The sequence below is a fragment of the Sturnira hondurensis genome, unplaced genomic scaffold (genome assembly GCF_014824575.4).
Source record: "Sturnira hondurensis isolate 20B ecotype Veracruz unplaced genomic scaffold, ASM1482457v3 Scaffold0013299, whole genome shotgun sequence".
NCBI lineage: Eukaryota > Metazoa > Chordata > Mammalia > Chiroptera > Phyllostomidae > Sturnira > Sturnira hondurensis.
Genome location: NW_028085930.1, coordinates 9,060,408 through 9,083,004, shown reverse-complemented (window position 1 = coordinate 9,083,004; position 22,597 = coordinate 9,060,408). Strand labels below are relative to the sequence as shown.

The 22,597-nt window shown below is 37.6% G+C and overlaps 1 protein-coding gene across 3 annotated transcripts in view; it reads left to right on the top strand.

Annotated features, from left to right (window-relative positions):
- HACL1 (2-hydroxyacyl-CoA lyase 1) overlaps nucleotides 1–22,597 on the top strand; it is a 41,305-nt gene that overhangs the window by 3,272 nt on the left and 15,436 nt on the right. For 2 of the 3 annotated variants that reach the window (XM_037061331.1, XM_037061332.1), the window contains exons 3-14: nucleotides 1,077–1,117; nucleotides 1,735–1,815; nucleotides 2,968–3,040; nucleotides 5,266–5,343; nucleotides 6,653–6,747; nucleotides 8,326–8,438; nucleotides 10,139–10,274; nucleotides 16,126–16,231; nucleotides 17,808–17,891; nucleotides 19,583–19,684; nucleotides 21,461–21,615; nucleotides 22,065–22,223. In XM_037061331.1, the coding sequence (XP_036917226.1) occupies nucleotides 1,077–1,117; nucleotides 1,735–1,815; nucleotides 2,968–3,040; nucleotides 5,266–5,343; nucleotides 6,653–6,747; nucleotides 8,326–8,438; nucleotides 10,139–10,274; nucleotides 16,126–16,231; nucleotides 17,808–17,891; nucleotides 19,583–19,684; nucleotides 21,461–21,615; nucleotides 22,065–22,223 (1,223 nt within the window). The remainder of the gene's footprint in view (nucleotides 1–1,076; nucleotides 1,118–1,734; nucleotides 1,816–2,967; nucleotides 3,041–5,265; nucleotides 5,344–6,652; nucleotides 6,748–8,325; nucleotides 8,439–10,138; nucleotides 10,275–16,125; nucleotides 16,232–17,807; nucleotides 17,892–19,582; nucleotides 19,685–21,460; nucleotides 21,616–22,064; nucleotides 22,224–22,597) is intronic. The other variant, XM_037061333.1, reaches the window with a different exon arrangement.

Sequence of the window (22,597 nt, the reverse complement as noted above, 5' to 3'; positions counted from 1 at the left end):
TGCAGGCCAGGGAAGGAGGTGTGAGAAGCAACGGATTGATGTATCGCTCACACATGATGTTTGTCTCCCTCTTTTCCTACCTTTCCCTCTCACTAAATATAAATAAATAAAATAATTTAAAAATATTTTTTAAGTAAAAACTAACCATGAAGGAAATCTCAACAAATCTCCAAGTACCAAAAATATACTGTATATATAACTTAAGCATTTAGAAATTAACTAAAATTCAGTAACAGAAAGATAACTAGAATATCTCCAGACCTCTGAAAATTAAATAACACATTTAGTATTTTGTAAATATTTGAAAGGTTTCATAAAATCCATAAACTTCAGGGTTGACTGATCAAGAATAAAAGAGAAATGATACAAATTACTAATATCAGGCATTAAAAACGAGACCATGGACCAATATTTTGAAGACGAAATCACAGTGAAAACAGAAAATATTTTGAATTGAATGATGACAAATGAGATACCAGACTAAAACAGTTCTCAGAGGAAATAGTTTCAAATGACTGTTAGTGAAGAAGTTAAAAAACCAATGCTCTAAGTTTACATTTTTAAGAAGCTGGAAAAAGAAAACCAAATTAAACCCCAAAGTAAAGGAGTAAAATAACAAATACAAGAGCAGAAATAAATGAAATAGAGAACAATAAATGAACAATAGAGACAAACAATAGAGAGAAATCAGTGAAGCCAAAAATTGGTTCTTTGAAAAGATTGATAAGTTTGATAAATCCCAACCAAGACTGACGAAGAATAAAAGAGCAGAGACACAAATTACCAATATTAGGGATAAAAAAAGATCACATTCTTAATGATTCTGAAGATATGTAAGCAATTATTAGAGAATATTACGAATAAACTAGATCATATGGACAAATTTCTTAAAAAACTAAAAATTAGGTTTAATATCTAAACTGTTGTTTGAAATTAATGAGTAGAACATTACTTGATAAAATGGAAGGTGTTCCAGTTCCTCCTTTGGTTAAGTTCCAATCTCTTTACAGTAAATTGTCACGTGTGTACTTCCCATAAGGCTCTCATACTTAAGTCTCAGTGTTTTTTCTTTGTAGGCTTGCTATGCTGCCTCTGCGGTTGGATATCTGACAGGCAGGTAAACTAAAGTCTGTGTTTTGCTTCAGCTTCTTTTAAAGGCTATCCTAAGTTGGCTAAGAAAATACTTTATAAATGCAAAATGACAAACTGAATTGTAGGAAGATACCTTTTCCATGGCGTTTTAAGCTTAGAAAGTCATCTAGGGTAAAACATTCAAGCTCAATTTAAAAATTGGGCAGAACACTACCATTTCAGAATTTCTTTCTGTCAAAGATTAATTGATAATTACACTTTTTAAAAAAAAAATTTAGGCACTTCTCTTTTTCATACAAAAATGGACTCAGCAGTCAAAACTTTGCTTCTGTGTGCAGTAAGCTTGATTTAGCCAAATATAATAGGAGCAAAATATGAAGAGTTTAATGAAATACAATGTGAAGATGACAGGTACCTTATTTCTTGCAGGAGTACCTGCAGGAAATACCTGCGAGCAAGGAGTACCTTTCTCTCTTTTTTTTGTAATGCAAAAATATTTTAGTAATTGTTTCACCCATTGTAAAATGATCTATCTGTCCTTCCTTTGAAGTTCAGGAAAGTTACCATGTTTCACCCTAAGTGTTATGAATCAAGTATTGCATCTGACCTACTTTTAATAAAATCAATTGTTTTTGCTTTCAGGCCAGGAGTATGCCTCGTTGTTTCTGGCCCAGGTCTCGTGCACGCCTTGGGTGGCATGGCAAATGCAAACATGAACTGTTGGTAATTAGATTGTTATTATTGGAAACATCTTAAAAATGTTAGCACGTGATTTTACCTCGTGGAGCAATTACTCATCGAGGGTGGGAAGACTTGGAATCAAGTATTTAAAAGAATGGCTTAGTCAAAAATTAAACTAAGGGTATCAGGAAGAAAAATTAAAATCTATTAGTAATTCCTTTACCTAGAGGTAAACACTGTTAACATTTATATACAGGGGTGGACAAAAGTAGATTTACAGTTGTTCGTATGGAAAAGACATGCAGGTTATGATTATTACAATAGCTTTATTAACTCAAAAGAATGTTGCAGTGGCAAAAAAAATACCTACTTTTACCTGCCCCTATATATCTATTTATGTATGTATGTCAATAGTTCTCTTTAAATGAAGAGAACATTTTTTAAAGATCTCAGATCTGTATACAAGAATGTATTCAGTTCTTCATCTTTTCTTGTATAATTAGCAAGACAATTGAAATTCTTGTATTTATTGAATTTGTTTTATAAGACTTTTTGACCTTGTCCTTAACCTGTCTCTGGTACTTTACCAATAAGATCATGTTAAAGGGGATTATCTTGTCATCAATTCATAAAGTGTTCAAATTTTGTAGTGGGAAGGACATTCTTTTCTTTCTTGCCCTGTAGTTCTTTTTCCTTTCCTTCCTAGTCTTTCTCTTTCTTATTTACTTGTGGATCTGATATTTTTTTAGTAAACTTAGCTTTGCTATTACCTTTTTTTCCCTTGAAAGATAAGAATGTTTTTGCTGAGGAATTTCCCTCATTTTCAAAGACTTACTTAGGAAAGTGTGGGAAAATTTTTTTTCTCCTCTTAATGTCCAGAATAATAGGAAGGGCATAAAAATTCAGGTTACGTCACCACAACTAGAGGTTTAGCATCAGCACCCAAATGGGATGGAGGGGAGAGAGGCATGAAAGAAAAACATTTACTATAAATTTCAGATTTTTCTGAAATTGAGGAAAGGTTTTCTCACGTCAGGCTCTTTCCTAAAATTTAAATCTACAGTTTTTAAGAGAAAATGTTATTTTCATTCTTTTTTAACATTTATCAAGTGTTTATTATTTATTGGCCACTCTGCTGAGTGTTTTACAAGTTGAGCTCATTTGTAATTCTCTAAAAAAAAATGACTGTTCCAGGCCCTTGCTTGTGATTGGTGGGTCCTCAGAAAGAAGCCAGGAGACGATGGGAGCCTTCCAGGAGTTCCCTCAGGTACCCGACTTTACGATTCTCCTCTAGAGATTAAGATTTATAGAGAGGAATGTTGTATGTCAACTGTAATTTTTCAATGAATAAACGTAACAAGATTATGGAGAAGAAATGAAAGGTCCTGGCTGTGAAATAAATAATTAGAGTGAAAGAAAATTACCTGAGGTCATTTAAAGGTATACCCCTGAACTACGAGACAGTTTCTGCATGGATGTTAAGAAAGCTTAGACTCTGCTTAGGAGCCGTCTTCCAAGAAATACACCTTTGTGTCAGGCTTTTAAACTCTAAAAATAGGTTCTTCAAAGAGCCAAGATAATAGAGGAATAAAAGTGGTTTTGGACTGTGCCTTCAGACTTTGGGAAAGCAAAAGTTGAGAGGAAAAATCCTATTCAAAATGACTATCAGTAGCCTCTGGACAAGTTCATTTTTATTTTGGAAAGCTAAAGAAAAGAACTTGAAAATTTTTAAACACTTGAAAGAATTTATCAGCGAATGCTACAGTTTTAAGAATAGTTTTAGAAAGCAGATAGGTGAGAGTGAATGATTAACATTTAAGACATGAATAAATTTGAGCATTTGTAGCACAAAGTTAAAACCGTTAGGCAAAATGTATTGGTATATCAGAAATCATAGTGAGACCTTCAAAATATAAACATAATTTTGTATATGATTTAAACTAGACCTTGATACAGGTTACTGAAAATGTTATATTTTTATACCCTTGAAAGGGAATTGACGTTTTACCTAGATAACAGTAGAGAATAACAGCAGTTATTTAAAAGATGCTGATATACATATTTGAAAAATAAGTACAGCAGATAAGTTATTTAAAAGGAAATTTAAAGTTACTACAAAACTTTATAAATGAAGAAAAGCAGTGTTGGCTGGTATGGCTCAGTGGATGGAGCACCAGTCTACGAACCAAAGGGTTGCTGGTTCGATTCCCAGCTAGGGTACATGCCTTGCCTGTGTTGCAAGCCTAGCGGGGCTCACTAGAGGCAACCACACATTAATGTTTCTCTCCCTTTCTCCTTTCCTTCCCCTCTCACTAAAAATAAAGAAATAGAATCTTTTGAAAAAAATGAAAAAAGCAGAGGATAATATCTATTGCAAATATTTTCCCCAAAAAGGAAAATAATAGAAGTTCATTAGATCAAATTGAAAGTTGGAAGAAAAAGATCCAAACATCTGTTTCTTATGGAAATAACGTAAAACTAAATGACATGACTATGAACAGACTGAAAGTTAGGGAGTCAGCTTAATTCTCTCATGTTTGTGGGGCTAAGATTGCCCATTGTTCCAAAGATTTTGTACCAAAATTATTTTTTTTTAAATTTTTTTTTAAAGATTTTATTTACTAATTTATCTTTAGAGGGGAAGGAGAGAGGGAGAGAAACATCAATGTATGGTTGCCTTTCGTGCATCCCCTGCTGGGAGTTGGCCTGCAGGGAACCAGCTTGCAACCCAGGCATGTGCCCTGACTGGGAATCGAACCGCGATCCTTTGGTTCGCAGGCCCATGCTCAATCCACTGAGCTACACCAGCTAGGGCCCCCAAAATTATTGAGAGACACACTTGTTATATGATGTTTCAAAGTACATTAAACAGTGAAAAATTAAGACAACTGCATTTACATGACCCGAACAGCATACCAGCAAAATATATAACAGGAAAACCTGGCAGTAATGTTAGAATAGATTCATATTGTAACAAGAAGTAACATGAGGTTGTGTATTTTTTTGGCTGTGGAATTTCTGGGCCCAAGGATATACTTATTTTAATTTGTACAAGACATTGTCAACTTCCCCTCCCATTTCTACCCTTACTAGCAGTTTAAGAGAGTGCCTGTGTTCCTGTGCTGTGATGGATGGCTGTGTATTACCTGAGTTGTTCATTTTTGCCAGTCTGAGAAATGAAGATGATACCTTGTTTGGATTTGCTTTCTGAATCATACTGAGGCAGAAATTTGATGGTGCTTTGCAGAGACTTTTCAGGAACAGTCCATTGTGGAGGAGGTGGGGAGGCGAAGGTGGAAGAGGGCATAGAGGAATAAATGGTAATGGGGAAAAATACAACAAAATAAAAACAAATTTTAAAAAATAGTTTAGGTGATACATTATTTCTATTTTGCCTCTGAACATCGTAGAAAGTAATGACTTAACATTTTGTTTTTCTTTTGAAGAGTAATCTATAAATTGAATTTTAAGTGATTTTCTTTTTATATATAGGTTGAAGCTTGTAGATTATATAGCAAGTTTTCTGTCCGGCCAAGCTGCATAGAAGCTATTCCATCTATTATTGAAAAGGTACAGTGTTTACATATCCTCCAGATCAACTGGTTTTTCTTAGTTGCTTATATCTGTGTCATTTTTATTCTCAATTGAATGAGTAACAATTTAGAACATATTCAGATAATTAAAAAGGACATTGTTAAAGAGCTATATACATTTCAATGCCCACTGCTATTATATTTAATTGTAGAAACATAAAATGCCATTTTTGAAAAAGAAGTTTCTCCTGTACTTTAATAACTATGGAAAAAGTGAAAAGAAAGATACGATGGAACCCTGGGTGTCTTTTCTCTTATGTTTTTGCAAAAGATTATTTTTGAAAATTAGTACTAATGCATATAAGACCATCTATGAGTGTCTTAAGGTACATTTGAGTTTTGTCAAAACCACGTGTTACAGAAATCATTTGGCACATGTTATGGCATCACAGGTGCTGAAAACTGCCAGGTCATTAGGATTAGGAAGCAGGTTATGTGTGTTATGAAGACTTGGCAAGCAGAGCCTAGAGGAGAATTTCTAAGACTTAAGTATAATAGGATGTGAATTTTAAAGCTCTAAGTGAGTATTTACTTTCTTATCTGTCTCCTTTTAAACAAAAATCCCTTTTAAAGTACAGTTGACCCTTGAACAAAGAGGGTTTGAACTGCTCGGGTCCAGTCTTATGTGGGTGTGTTTTTTTGAATAAATACGTACAGCCTGGTTGGTATGGCTCAGTGGATTGAGCGCCGGCCTGCAAACCAAAGGGTCGCTGGTGTGATTCCTGTCAGGGCGCATGCCTGGGTTGCAGGCCAGGTTCCCAGTAGAAGGAGCTCAAGATGCAACCAGTCATTGATGTTTCTCTCCCTTTCTTTCTCCTTTCCCCTCTGTCTAAAATAAATTAAAATTTTAAAAAACATACATACAGTACTGTAAATGTATTTTCTCTTCCTTATGGTTTTTCTGAAAACATTTTCTTGCTTACTTTATTGAAGACTACAATATATAATACATATGCCATACAAAATATGTGTCAGTTCGATTATTTATGTTACTCATGAGGTTAACAGTAGGCTGTTAGTAGTGAAGTTTTGGGAGAGTCAACAGTTACGCTTTTTGATTGCATGGGGGATCAGTGCCCCTACTGTCACCTTGTTTGAAAGGTCAACTCTATATAGAATTAATACTGCATACTTAAAATTTAGTCAAAATTGTGTACTTCTCCAACTAATGATGTTCAGAAAAATTAGAACTATTCATTTAACAATTTTTAAGTTAGTTTTGAGTGAGATATGATACTAAGGATTGAGATTTTTACAGCATTTTCTTCTATTTGTAATACATTTAGGCAGTAAGAAGCAGTATTTACGGCCGTCCAGGTGCTTGCTATATTGATATACCTGCAGACTTTGTGAACGTCACGGCAAATGGGAATTCTATAAAGTGAGTAATAGTTATGCTAGATTTTTTCTTGTGTTGTTATAATACTTACCTTTAAAATCTGCTTAGCAGCTGAGAAGTTAATCTTCATTTGTCTTAACTTTTGATGATTTCAAATTAGACCTAATCCTAGCCAAAGGGTTTCTCTTAATTAAAATGGTATTATTTAGTAATTATTTGGGGATTTAATCACTAAATTGGATACTTGGAGCTTCCTGAACTCCTCATTTGATATTATTCTTTCAGTACCCACAGATAATACATCCTCTTTAGTGCTGTGTGGTTATTTAGAGTCTTTATAGTATAAACCAAAACATGAGGAGACTGTTGAAAAACTGTTAGAACACAATGTAAACAATTTTAATCTGTCTGTCTCAGTGATTGAAAAATATTCCAATATCAGATGTCTATTCCTTAAATAAACACTAAGTGAACAGTAAGTGTAAGAAACATTAAATATATATATATATTTTTTCCACTGGCATCTAAGTCACCCTTGATAAGGATGTGTACTTGGGTTATTGCATCTCCCTGGGTACCACTTAGTACATTCCTGCTCTCATGGGCCGAGTATCCTTCTAGCGACCACAGAGAGAAAGTGGGCATTTCTGTACATTCAGTATCCTGAAGAGTGGTTTCTTTTGGGAGAGTCAGACCAAAAGGACAGCCATTCTACAGAGTACTTGAACATGACACTCAAAATATTATTGGGCAGGGGGGAGAGAGATGAGCCTCAGGTAAGTTAACTCTGTAAGGCGTCTTTAAAAATTCTATAAATGTCCGAATGTCCTTTTTTTGGTATTATAGTGCCCACATTTTGAACAGTATGGTGTAACCAAAACAAAACATTGAGGACTTGGTGTCCAGAAATGTTTAACTGTACAGTTTTAATATTTCCTTTACTAATGCATATTGTGGCACTAAAATACTGACTTACCCAGTAAGCGGAACCATGGCAAGGTAGTTGAAAGCATGGACTTTGGAGACAGAATGAACTAGTTCAGTCTAGTCACTGCCCGGTGCCCTGGTCCCTGGGCAAGTCACTTGCTTTCTGGGCTTTTCCCCCCCAGCGATGAAGTGGAGATAATGGTAATACCTAACCTCATTGTTTTGAAATTTAAGTGAGAATAAGTGGCACATAGTAAGTATTAAATATTAGCTTTAAGTACGTTTTCACTCTTATTACAACTACCACTGTTATTACAGTGTTAAGCCATTAACCCGAATTTTCTATCAGTGAATTACTCATTTGACTGACTATTAGATGATACTAGTGAATAACTTAATTTACTAGATGTGATAAAGATAGGGTTGTGTAGATGAAAGTTTTATCTTTTTGAGCTACATAGGTAAGTTTTTAAGTTTTAATTTAAAATGATTTAGGAAAAAATATTTACATATATGTTTGTGTGTGTATGTGTGAAGCCAATGTGGAAAAATGATATTAGTTGTGAATCTCCATGGTGAGTATATGGAGTTTATTGCACTGCTTTTTTCCTACCTTTGTATAGATTGGATATTTTCACAATAGAAACTTTGAAAGTGGGTCTCTTTTAATCAGCAGAACTCTGTTATTTCCAGGTACGTGGAGCGCTGCCTGCCCCCTCCTGTCAGTATGGCAGAGACCACTGCCGTGCGCAGGGCGGCGGCTGTTATCAGGAATGCCAAACAGCCCCTTCTCATCATCGGGAAAGGTAGCATTGAGTGGGACTGCGATTCTTGCGGGGCTTTGGAAAGGATGCTGATTCTATTTAGAAGTCGTCTCCATTATTATCATCTGCTCTAATGTTTGACCGTAGAGTAAGAATTCTCCTCATCCAAATAGTATTATTTATTTGTTTTGAAATCCTAGAGTTGTTCTAGAATGCTCATTCTTATCCTTCTAAGGAAATACTGCCTATCGCATTTCTTAGGTCGTATGAGTAAAATTCATTTTTTTCCATTATAAAAAGATGTTTATAAATAGTTTTGGAAAATCCAGAAGATTAAAAAGAAATCCCTTCATCCAAAAACAACTATTTTTAACAAGTAGTACTTTTCTGTTGCTTTTTGCGTGTATACTTTATCTGTTGTGATCATACTACATAAACAGTTTCATATTCTACTTAATTCATTTAACATTCTAACAACATTTTTTCATGGTCTTAATTTTTTTCTCTAAACTTAATTTTTAATGTCTACTCACGGATATGTTAAAACTTTACTGGCACACATTTGAATTTGCCAAACTGAGAAAAACATGTTTGTGCTTATTGCTTTTTTAATATTTAGTATATAAAGCAGATTCTGAGTAAGAAAATTAACTAAGTTAAAAGATGTTAATATTTTAAGGCTTTTGGTGAATATTATCAAATTGCTTTCTCCCAAGGTATTGTATGAGTTTATACTGCTTTCAGCAATTTATTATAATATACATTCTATGTTCTAGAACCAAGGAAGCTTGGTCAATTGTCAGCTACTAAGAAACTATTGGGTTGGCCAAAAAGCTCTTTTGGTTATTCCCACACAGCGGCTGTGGTAGTGTTTAGTTGTCTTTCACTTCATTTGAAACAATTTCGTTAGATTGTGCTGTGACAGCTGTCATATCAGTGTGCATTTAAACAAAACTTATCAAATTTGGTAATTTTTGTGTAGCTATTTTAATATTGAAGATGAAAGAAAATGCACAACATTTTCAGAGTATTATGCTTCATTATTTCAAGAAAGGTAAAAACTGAAATACAAAAAAAAAAAAGATTTGTGCAGTGTATGGAGAAGGTGCTGTGACTGACCGAATGGCTTGGAAGTGGTTTGCGAAGTTCCTTGGTACTATGGACATTTTGGCCAAATAATTCTTTGCTGTGGGGCTGTCACAAAATTGCGACAAAATTGTCACAAAATTGTCACAAAACTGTCACAAAACTGTCACAAAATTGTCACAATTGTAGAGCCTACGAAGAGATCTACAGAGCTTTAGAAACATGTGTCCTTGTTAGAGGTTCTATGACCAGGATAGATTAGAGAGAGCCTTCCCCTGAGAGGGCCAAGTCCTCCCTTGCCCACCTGGGCCTAGCCGTACAGATGGTACGTTCGGGGAATTGTGAGCAGTAACTCAGCAGAACTGTAGCAGGGAACAGGCAATTGAGAGCAGCAGGCAACGTGAGATGCAATTTTTGTTTTGAGGTAGGCATCCTTTAGAATAATTGAGAATACATACTATTGGAGGTGAAATTAGAGCTGTTGCTTTCTTAAACATTTTTAAATACCAAAGATAAAAACCACAGTCATTTGTTTTAAGTTCTGAAAAAGCAGGAGAATATTTAGGAAGTTTTAAAAGCAATTTCACATGAACTGTTTCAAGGGTCACAGTGTCTGGAGCTTAATGACTAGTCCCATGTATTTGCATTTCTTGTAGGTGCTGCTTATGCTCAGGCAGAGGAAGCAATCCGGAAATTGGTGGAGCGATGTAAATTGCCATTTTTGCCCACCCCCATGGGGAAGGGTGTCGTCCCTGACAATCACCCAAATTGTGTAGCTGCTGCCAGATCCAGGTGCATAGCATTCAACTTTTTTAAATACAAGGACTTGGCAGATTTTAGGCTAGTTAATTTTATGGACTTTAGCAACTCTAGGAGACATTCTGAAAGAATCATAATTTTAAGCACACTTGTTTCTTTTTAGGCTTTTCAGCAGTTTAAAGATGTCCACTATCTCCTGACTGTCATTGTTTCAGATGAGAAATTTGCAGTAATTTGAATCCTTGTTCCCCTGTTATATTGATAATGTTGTTTTTCCGTGGCTGCTGTCAAGAGTTTTCTTTATCTTTGGTTTTATCTTTGGTTTTATCTTTATCTTTGGTGCAGTTTGATTATGATGTGTCTGGACATGGTTTTATTTTTTTTCTTTTTAAATTTATTTATTTTAATTGTTGTTCAAGTACAGTTTTCTGTCTTTTACTCCCATCCCAGCCCACCCCCCAGTGCTCCCCACCTCCCTCCCATTTTCACTCCCCTCAGTTTTTTTCCATGTGTCCTTTATACTTGTTGTGGACATGATTTTCTTTTTTATCCTTTTGATGTTTAAATTGGTGTCTTTCACCAGATTTGGAAAGATTTGGGTCATTATTTCTTCAGATATTTTTTCTACACCAGTATCTTTTCCTTCTCCTGGGAGATAACACATATGTTAGACATTTTGATAATGTCCCATAGGTTTCTGGATATCTGTTCAATTCTTTTCACTCTTTGTCTCTTTTACAGTTTCTATTTCTTTGCTGAAAACTTTTCTTCCCTAGTATTTCAAGAGTATTTTTGTTTAGCTCATGGAACAGTTACAGTAGTTGCTTGAAAGTCTTTGTTTACTAATTCCAACATCTGGATCATCAAAGAACTAGCATCTATTCATCATTGCCTTTTCTTTGGAGAATTGGTCACATTTTCCTGGTTCTTCGTGTATTAATTTTGGAGCGAATCTTGGAATTTTGAATATGTTGTGAGATGCCAGGTCATATGAAATCTTCTGTAGAATGTTGATTTTTGTTTTTGTTTTTGTTTTAGCAAGCAGCTAGATGGTTATGTCAGACTGCAAGTTCAGTCTTACCGTGGGCTCCAGGCTCGCTCAGTTACAAAGTCTTTGCTATGCAATTCTGGGTCTGTCTGCACATGCACAGCCCAGGGGTGAGCCCCAGATATGTGCTGGTTCATATCCCGAATTAGTGCTCTTTTTTCTCTCGAGCAAGTAGCCCCTCCCCTCCTGATTTCCAGGCCTTCCTTTTCCTGGGGCCAAGTGACAGAAAGAAAGAACAATAAAAAATAAGGGGGATCTCCCCAATACTCTTCAGATGACATGGGATTCTGTTAGTTATTCTCATCTGAAAAATGTTTCTCTTGGAATTTCAGCTGCCTGGGAGCTGCCACAGTGCTCCTGCTGTGCAGCAGGGCTGCCCTCAGGGCACTGCTTGCTGGGAGTGAGAAAAAAAAAGTCCTGAGCCGAGGTCCCTCTCACGCATCCTCTGGCCAGAAAGACAGGTTTTTGCTGCCCTCCAGTTCTGCAGCTGGGGCTACCCTGGGACACATCCAGGAGGCAGAGTGCCATGGAGGGCAGGGGTAGACCCTGAAACCCACTGCTTGTGTGCGTTTGGCTCCGCCCCGCTCCGCCCCCAGTCTGCCTACTGTTGTTTACTTTTCAGGGGCCTCAGGTGGTTGCTTTTCCTCTTTTGTTCAAGAAGAGTTTTCTGTTGTAATAAGGGGGAGGGCGAGGCTGTAGTGGGCCTACCCAATCTTGGCAAGTCCCGTTTTTAGATTTTTAAAACACACTTCTTGTTAAACTACACACACGTGTGTGTGTGTGTATACACACACATTTAATTTCTTGAAATTTGATATGAAATATTCTCAATGTGCAAAAGACAAGACAGGACAATTTAATGTAACTACCGTCTAGTTTTATCAAATATAATATAACATTAAGTAATATGCCATTGCTTTAAAATTTTATTTTTAAGAAATAAAAAATCACAGATTTACCTAGTCCTCTCTGCCTAGTTTTCCTGATCCCATTCCATTCCTTCCTTCTCTCTCCACAGTTTACCACCTTTGGGCATTTGCTGTTTTTCATATTGTCATGTGTGTACCAAAATTAATTTTGAGGATTTTTAAAATGTAATGTTTGCTATGCAACCTTTAATTGTTGCTCATTTAATGCTATCTTTTAAAAAAATTGGATAACTATTTCTTCGCTTTTTATTTAATATAATTTATGATATTTTCTACTATATATATTTTAATAGACTTTATTTTTTAATATATTTTATTGATTATGCCATTACAGTTGTTCTCATTCCCCCCTTCATTCCCCTCCACCCGCACACTCCCTCCCCCACCATTCTCCCCCCCTTAGTTTATAACCACATGTCTCAAGTTCTTTAGATTCTATATTTCCCCTACTATTCTTGCCCTCCCCCCTGTCTATTTTCTACCTACCGTCTATACTACTTATTCTCTGTACCTTCACTCCCCTTCTCCTTCTCCCACTCCCCTGTTGCTAACCCTCCATGTGTTCTTCATTTCTATGGTTCCACTCCTGATCTATCTGTCCTCTTAATTTGCTTTTGTTTTAGGTGTGGTTGTTAATAACTGTGAGTTTGCTGTCCTTTCACTGTTCATATTTTTCATCTTCTTTTTCTTATATAAGTCCCTTTAGCATTTCATATAATAAGGGCTTGGTGATGATGAACTCCTTGAACTTGACCTTATCTGAGAAGCACTTTATCTGTCCTTCCATTCTAAATGAAAGTTTTGCTGGATAAAGCAATCTTGGCTGTAGGTCTTTGGATTTCATGACTTGGAATACTTCTTTCCAGCCCCTTCTTGCCTGTAAGGTCTCTTTTGAGAAATCCGCTGACAGTCTGATGGGTACTCCTTTGTAGGTGACTGTCCCCTTATCCCTTGCTGCTTCTAGGATTCTCTCCTTCATTTTAGTCTTGGCTAATGTAATTATGATGTGCCTTGGTGTGTTCCTTCTTGGGTCCAACTTCTTTGGGACTCTCTGAGCTTCCTGGATTTCCTGGAAGTCTATTTCCTTTGCCAGACTGGGGAAGTTCTCCTTTATTATTTGTTCAAATAAGTTTTCCACTCGTGGCTGTTTCTTTCCCCCTTCTGGTACCCCTATAATCCGGATGTTGGAACGTTTAAAGATGTCCTGGAGGTTCCTAAGCCTCTCCTCATTTTTTTGAATTCTTGTTTCTTCATTCTTTTCTGTTTGGTCATTTCTTTCTTCCTTCTGGTCCACTCCCTTGAATTGAGTCCCAGTTTCCTTTTCATCACTATTGGTTTCCTGTGCATTTCCCTTCATTTCAATTAGTTTAGCCTTCATTTGTTCCTCTAATTTGTGACTAAAATCAACCAGTTCTGTGAGCATCCTGATCACCAGTGTTTTGAACTGTGCATCTGGGAGGTTGGCTATTTCTTGGTCACTTAGAGTTATTGGCTCTGGGGCTTTGAGTTCTTCTTGAGCCATACTTTGGACTGTTCGTGCGTGTTACGAATGAGGAGCGGAGCCCTAGGTGTTCACCAGGGCCGGCCACTCAGTCACTGGGTTGTGACACTGTATGTGGGGGCGGGGTCAAAGAGGGGCAATAGCGGTCCCCTCTGCTGCTTCCCCCCACTGAGGCCTGCGCAGTCCATCTCACTGCTCGCTCCTTCGCTGGTTTATCTGCGCAAAAATGTGTGACCGCGGTCAGCCTGCCACCTTGCACCCTCACTGGGTCCACCCGTTGCTACCCCACATCTGGGATCCGGCAACAGCTGCCTGTGCACCTGGGTCAGGGGATCCTTCCTGCCTGACCCAGCTCCGCTGCTGGCTCCGCCCCTCTTACCTGTCTGGCTGAATGGTTCGTTGTTGTTGGACTTCTGTATAGTTCAATTTTCTGTGTTTTGGCTGCGTTTTTGCTTACTAAAACTTTGTTGTCTTTAAACTTGGTTGTGGGAGAAGGCACAGTGTTTCCACCTACGCCTCCATCTTGGCGGAATTCCTCTTAATGCTATCTTAATAGAGTCTATCTTTTTTATATTAGTATACATAGTATAGAAACCAAATTAATTCTTACACTAAGTTTTTTAAAAAATATACTTTAACTTGAGTTGAACTGAAAATTATCTTTGTCCCAGCCAGATTTTAAGAAGATAGTATTAATGACATTAATAGTGTAAAAAAGATGACAAGAGACTATATTTAATTGAATCAGTGATTTCAAGGACTTTGAGTGTCTGTAAGTAACTCTGTCCTCCTACTTGTGGTTTTTATCTGTTAAATTGGGTGCACAGGACCAGTACCCTACATGAAGATAACTTTTTTGAGTTTATACTTGAAATGATAACTGAATTTCTGTGAAAAATAGACCATATCACTGAAGAAGACAAAAGGAAAAAAAAAGACAAAACTCTATCCTCTGTGGCAAAAAAATAGGAAAAAGGGAAACAGCCAAGAAGCAGAAAAGTAAGAAGTAAAAAAAGAAAAAAACAACCCACAGAAATTATGGTAATGAATTCTCCTGGGAAAAGGCAGAGACATTTAGATCGGATCACTAATAATAACAGCTACATGCGTTGTAAGAACCACATCTAAAACAAAATAAAGAAATAAAGACAAGCAAAGATGTATGAGGTAAACAAAAAGAAAGCAAGGATGGCTATGCTAATATTAGTGTGGCTATCAAAATAAAAAATTTTAAAATTAGAAGTTATGTTGACAAACAATAAGATTTATAAAATAAAACTATTAGAAATACAATACTGATAGAATATTTTTGAAAGTAACTCAGGACTCTCAGTCACCTTAAAAATATATGTTTCTAGGAATCAGTATGAAGTGTGTATTAAGATTCAAGCATAAAGATGCTTAACCCAGTACTACTGATAACAAAGAGAATACCCAGCAATTGAGAAAAGGTTTAACAAATTCCATATATATGTTCAGAAAACAGGCAGCCTTTAATTGTATTTAAGAAGAACTTAATAACAAAAGACAACATTTATATAAGCAAAAGTACATGAGACAGTATTAAATAAGCTCAACTGTGTATGAATATACTTGCATAGAAAAATAGACCAGATGAAAATAATATCAGGATATTAATAATAGTTTATAAGTTTAAAGTATAATTGAAGGCTTTTGGTTTTTTCTTTATACTTTTTCTGCTTATTCCCGATTATTATTATTATTCCACACAGTGGACTTATATTAATTAATTAATTAATTAATTATCTTTAGACGGGAAGGAGAGAGGGAGAGAAACATCAATGTATGGTTGCCTTTTGTGTGTCCCCTGCTGGGAGTTGGCCTGCAGGGAACCGGCCTGCAACCCAGGCATGTGCCCTGGCTGGGAATTATATTAATTTTTTGAATAATAAAAAACTAATCAATGAATATAGAGTATAGATATAGCCCTATGAAAATATTTTCTACTTCTTTCATGTTTTCTTTTCTTATTTATTTATTTATTTTTAGACAGAGGAGAAGGGAGGGAGAAATAGAGGGAGAGAAACATCAAGTGTGCCTGCCTCTCATATGCCCCTGCTGGGGATCTGGCCTGCAACCCAGGCATGTGCCCTGACTAGGGATCGAACTTGTGACCCTATGGTTCACAGGCTGGCACTCAATCCACTGAGCCACACCAGCCAGAGCATACTTATTTCATCTTTTATATTATTATTTAAATAGAATAGCACCATAAATTATTTTAGATTGAAAGTTCAAATTTACCATAGAAGCTAATTCTGAAGACTAATGTAAGTTCCAAATTATTTAGACTTATTCAAATGTATACTTTAGAAATTAAATTTAGAGTAATTCAAATAATAAATATATACTTTTTGTGTTACATTAGTTTTTTCTTTTAAATAGGGCTTTGCAATTTGCAGATGTAATCATGTTATTTGGTGCCAGATTAAATTGGATATTGCATTTCGGACTGCCTCCAAGATACCGACCAGATGTGAAGTTTATCCAGGTAGACGGATTTAAAATCAGAGCTGTCTGTAATTTATTTTCTTCTCAGTCATTAACAGCTCGGCTTTCTTCTCGGCTTTTATAAAAAGCCATTTCTCCTTTTTCAAAAGTAGAATTTTGTAAATTGTCTAACATAATTACAGGTACCAAAGCAAGCTGCTTTTTCAAGCCCATGAAACAGTGCATCACTTCTAAGCAGAAAACATTTCAAAATCAGGCTTTAAATAGTTTGAAAAGTATAATTTCCCTCTTCTTCATAGTTCAAGTATATTTAAAGGTAGACAAGAGGTTTAAATAGGGTGGTGGATTAGAACAAAACATTCAGCATTGTTAGGATTTAGCTGTTCTTTTAGGTAGCCAAACTTGCAGACACCCTTTGGTTAGAAATCTCTAAACAGTGCTGCTTTTACCTAGTTATTAAACGGAGTGTTTAATAGAATATACTCTCACCTCCTTTTGATGACTTTTGTATCATTATGTCCCTACATATAGGCCCGTTTCCTTACATGTGAAGTGCAGACCTGTTCATCCTGCACAGGTGGTGTGCATGGCATTTGACCATCTAGCTATAGTTACAGTCTTCTCCTTATTTACCTTTTACTTAAAAGAGTCAACTTCTAATAGTCTGTTGGGCCACTGAGAAATAAAACCACAAACGGGCAAGACCTGGGTTGTCCTGGGAAAATGCTCCCACTTCTTTGATTGCCACTCTTGGCTACAGAATCAAAGGCATTCCCTTTGAGGCGGCGAGCTTGCTTCTTCTCGCAGAAGCTGTTTTCACTTGCCCACGGCCGTCCAGAAATGGAGCTTCTGAGTGAACAGGGAGGAAGCATGCTGTGCCTCAGGGGTGCTTCTTAAAATATGGTTCCTGGACCGGCACCGTCTGGGAAGCCTGTTAGAAATACCCATTTGGGGGCCCCGCCCCAGACCCATTGAGATCAGAAACTGAGGGGGACTCCCGCAGTCTATAGTTTAACGAACCTGCCAGGTGATTCTGATAATGTGCTAAAATTTGATAATTGCTCTAAGTAGGGCAATGTAATTAAGTGAAAACTTATTATTCATTAAATTAAAAACTATAATTGATCAAATCAAATGTATTCCTGTGGGGATGGTGGAACAACACCAAAATTCTACAGAGTAGAATTGAGGGAAGATGATATTGTTTCTATACTAGCTATGGTACTCATATGCTCTCATGGATTTTTACTTTTATTAAGGAACTTCTTGAACATCAAATCTTCTTTATCATGTTACACGCAGGGGTTGGCAAAAGTAGGTTTACAGTTGTTCACATGGGAAAAGACATGCAGGTTTTGATTATTACAGAACCTTTATTAACTCAAAAGAGTGTCCCAGTGGCACAGTGTGCTTGGGCACAATCTCGTAAGTGCTCAGATTGCTGGTCTTCATTGCTTGCATTCTTGTCATCTGCTTGCTGTACTCAGGCACACTTGGCACAGAGTTCGTACCTACTTCTGCCCATCCCTGTGTGCGTCATGCTTTTATTAAGCCTTAATTGACTTTGTAAAGAACTTAAAAAAACGGCTTGCTCTTCAGTCTTGTCTCTCTTTTAGATCGATATCTGTGCAGAAGAGTTGGGGAATAATGTAAGACCTGCCGTGACTTTGCTAGGAGACGTCAGTGCTGTCACTAAACAAGTAAGAGCCTTCGCCTGGGTTTTAATTTACATGGATTGGTCTGCAGAGAAGTCAGTTCTTTAAAATGTTTCAGTCTTGATTCAGTTCATGACAGGTCTGATAATATCTATTTTAAACAAAATTTAGGATGGAAAGATTTTTTTCTTTTTTCAGCTACTACTGACATTCAGTATTATTTTGTATCAGTTTCAGGTGTACAGCGTAGTGGTTACACAGTCATGTACTTTACAGAGTGTTCACTTGGTATTTTCAGTACCCACCCGGCCCCATATGTAGTTATTATAATATTACTGACTGTATTTTTTATGCTGTACTTTCCATCTCCACGACCATTCCAATGTAAGACATCTCAGTCCCTTTACATTTTTCACCCAGTCCCCCAACCACCCCCTCCCCACTCTGGCAACTGTCAGTCTGTTCTCTATTTTTTGAGTTGGTTTTGGCTTTGTTTGTACTGTTCTTTAGATTCCACGTGTAAGTGAAATCACATGGTATTTGTCTTTCTCTGACTGACTTACCTCGTGTAGTGTAATGCCCTCTAGGTCCATCCATGCTGTCGCAAAGGGCAAGAATTTGTTCTTTTTATAGCCCAGTCATAATCCATTGTGTCTGTGTGCCACAGTTTTGTTACCCACTTATCTGTTGATGGGCACTTGGGTTGCTTCCATAGCTTGGCTATTGTATTAAGATGAATAATGCCACAGTGAACAGAGGGGTGCATATATTCTTCAAGTTAGTGTTTCTGACTTCTTTGGATATATACCCAGAAATGGGATCCCTGGGTCATAGGCAATTCCATTTTTAACCATGGAGGAACCCGATGGAAAGCTATTCTTAAGTATAACTTTGAAACTTGGTAAATCCAGCTTCTTTTATATAGAGCATTCTATGTGAGCAGGTTAAGCATTTTTGGAAGGAGATTAAAAATTTAAAGGCATTCAGTAGGCAAATAGTCATTTATTAAGTAGGATTCAGCTGTGTGAAAATTTATAATACAGCTTCCAGAGGCACTAAACTTACAGCCAAGAAGTAGCTTTATATACTGGAAAAATCTAACTTATTGTTTCTTTAGGCAATAAAGAGATTTTTACTCTTCAAAACTATAGTCAGGGACTTGTTCAGATTCTTATTATTTATACACAATTTATACATTTCACTGTGACAGAAGATAAAATATAGTCACATTTATCACTTGATTTTGGATACAAGTTGGTATTGTTATTGTGGTTATTCTCATGATTGCACAATATTGGGATGCAGTCCCCAAACAGTACACACCCTGGAGCATTTGGTCTGTATTATGGGAATCCCTAGGTACCGGGCCGCTGGCCTTCCTGGAAGGGCTCCAGAGGGGGTATTTTCCTTCTAGTGCCCGAGACCCCAGGAGGGCCTAATAGCCCCAGCCAGGGAGGTGGGGGTGTGGGGCAGGTGGCGCTTCACCGGGCCTGTGGGAATCCCAGCATCTGGCAGAAGTCTGCACTGACCCAAACACAAGCTTCCCACGTTACCCGTTTACCTTCTGCCAGTCATTTGCTGCCTAGAGGGAGAACAAGGAGTAGGAGTGAAGTGAAGAACAGGGTAGTATAGCAGTGTTGCGTTTAAGAAGAGATTTTTATGTTAATGTGATTTAAGTCTATTTTCAAGAAGGAAAGAAAAAAGTTTGTGCGAGATTTTTTGTTGTTTTTTTTAAGCTTTTAGAACAATTTGATAAAACACCATGGGAATATCCTCCAGAGAGCAACTGGTGGAAATCTCTGAGAGAGAAAATGAAGAGCAACACAGCTGCATCCCAGGTAACTAACACTGCAGCTCGGGTGGTTCAGGCCTCTCTGGACGTGGCGCGTGCACTCCCAGAAACCACCGTGCTGCACGAGGCTGTGCATTGAAAACCCCCAGGCTCCCTGGGGGGAGGGCTGTGGGCACAGCTCTCAGACCCTGAAGATAGGAACCTAATAAAAGTGATGGAAAAATCTCTCATTCATATATAAAAGTATATACACTTATTTATTTATCATAATAAATATAGCACTTGCCCTGGAAAAAGACCTGAAGTTTCTTGTGGAAGTGGGTGTTGGGTGAGTTCCAGCTGTGAGCCACCGTGTTGGGAGGAGGCTCTGACATTGGATGGAAAGCTGTGAGAGCCTGTGGGGATCGCTGTAGCTGCTGTGCTCAGTTTGAGCTTAACACCAAAGGACAGTGAGGGTCTTTCCGAGCTCTGAATCCTGGGGCATTTGGGGGCCTGTTTTTGTATCTTTTAAAATGTAAGTCCTTCAAGGCATGCATTTATAATAGATAGATATATCATCAAAGTTGAAATTTTTACCTAATACACATCCTCTTTTTTAAAAAAAATTTCAGCTTTATTGAGTTTGATTGACATATAAAATTGTGAGATATTTGAAGGTAAAGTATGGTAATTTAATATGCATATACGTTACGAAGGGATTCCACCAACCAGTTAATTAACACATCCACACCTCACATTTACTTATTTATTTTTTGTGAGAACATTTGTAGCCTTCTTAATTCAGTTTCAGTTTTTCCTAGAAATTATTTTGTGATTTCCTCATCTGGCTTCTCCTGATAGCTGGCGGCTTTGGAGATGGTTCTGTGGGAAGCCACCAAAGCCTCCTGCTACTGGCACTAAAATGAGCCAGTCTGCATGGTTTGATGTTTTCTGTTTAAAGTCTTTGTGTGTAGGTAGTGTTTTCTCTTTGTGAGAAGGGTTGTTGCTGATGTTTTTCACCATTTTGTGCATTTCTATGCATCTTGGTTCAGCTGGGTGTAGTTTTCTATGAAATTTGAGTTACACTCATATTATTTCCTAATGTATCAGTCATCTCGTTTTTAAAACAAGCAGAATTGATTATATGTGATTCTATTTTTCATTTGAAATTCAATCAGTGGCTCTTTCTCCTGTCAAGAGCCAGTCTTCTGTTTCGTTAATGGCATCATGACTAATTCCTTCTGTTCCCTAGGAATCACCTTAGTTTGAGATGGAAGGAAGTTGCCTCTCTTCTCTGGTGCAGGAACATAGCAGGGTCCCTCATCCTTCTTGGGTATTACCTCCAACGGGCCACAGCAGCACAGGTGAAGGGGCAGTGCTGGGACCAGATGGGACTGGTGCTGCCAAAGCCCCAAGTGGCTTTCTCTCAGCTCCGAGACTCTTTAGAATAGTGGGGGGAGCAGATTCCGTCACCCTCCAGTGCAGGTGAGGGAGAACCAGAGGTTCTCAAACCCTGACTTCAGCTCAGTGTTTCCAGCTGTCTTTTCCTATAGGTCTTCTCAGTCTTTAATATGTTAATATGCCTTGGGGCTCTCCAGAGAGGGGGACATTACCCGGCTTATTTGATTGTGTCCCTAACTGGGACTGTGGGACCCATTGTTCTCAGCATGTCCAGGACTGTCATAGATCAATTAGCTTCTCAGAGTGGCCGTCGGTTGCCCTTTGAGAACCTCATAGCTCTCAGCGGTTAACCTGTTTCCAAGTAAGTTTGATAGTAGCTTATTGGGAGTGTGTATTTTCCTATCTTGATCTAACATGATTATATTTCCCTCTAATATTTTAGGAATTAGCTTCCAAAAAGTCCCTGCCTATGAACTACTACACAGTATTCTACCGTGTTCAAGAACAACTACCCAGAGACTGTGTTATAGTAAGTGAAGGTGCAAACACTATGGATATTGGACGAACTGTGCTTCAGAACTACCTTCCTCGTCACAGGTAAAGCTTCCAAAGAAGAAATTATAATGTGCTAATAATTTGAAACTGCAATAATGTGCTAATAATTTGAAACTGCAATAATGGAGATTAATAAAACATTTGAGAATTACATATATCCAGTGTATAAAGACATAGCTTGTAAAAGTGTTCTCAAGTGAAGTTGTATAGAGATTTTGTGTTTGTATGTCCTCAAGATCATGTGATCATTTATATGATCGGGGTTCTAAGTGTATATTCAGTCTTACAAGCAGTCATGAGTTAACATTTTCTCTCATTCTGCTTATCTTTGACAAATGAATTCCTCATAGTCTAAAACTTTATGTGGAAGAGAATGCTTTTACTGTTCTCTGTTTTTCCATGAACCATATGACTCCCTCTCTAGATTTATGCCAACCCCGCCATCTGTGACTCGCCCCAGAGGGTTTCATTTTAGCTTTATTCTCCAATAGGCTTGATGCTGGTACTTTCGGAACAATGGGAGTCGGTTTGGGGTTTGCCATTGCAGCTGCCCTGGTGGCTAAAGATAGAAACCCAGGACAGCGGGTCATCTGTGTGGAAGGAGACAGTGCATTTGGGTTTTCTGGCATGGAAGTGGAAACCATCTGCAGGTAAAATAGCACCCCGAATCAGAGCTTCTCTTTCTCCAAAGTATGAAAAAGTATACACAAGACCCACTGGCCTAACAAATACTTCCCCAGCATTTGTCATATGTCAGGGGCCCGGTGCACAACACTGCATAGGTACTAGCATAAACAAGCCCAGGGTCTTTCTCGTCCAGGACAGCCAGCTATGGCCTCTTTACTGCATGGCAGAGTCCCACAGAACTGTGGGGAGTGGTTTTGAGGTCACAGAAAACAAGTTTTGTCCAAGAAAAGCTTGTTTTCTGCTGGGAGACAGCAGAGCTTGGTGCTTAAAAGCATGGCTTCTGGGCCACAGGGCCTGAATTAAAATACCGGCTTGACCACTGCAGAGATCAGTGACC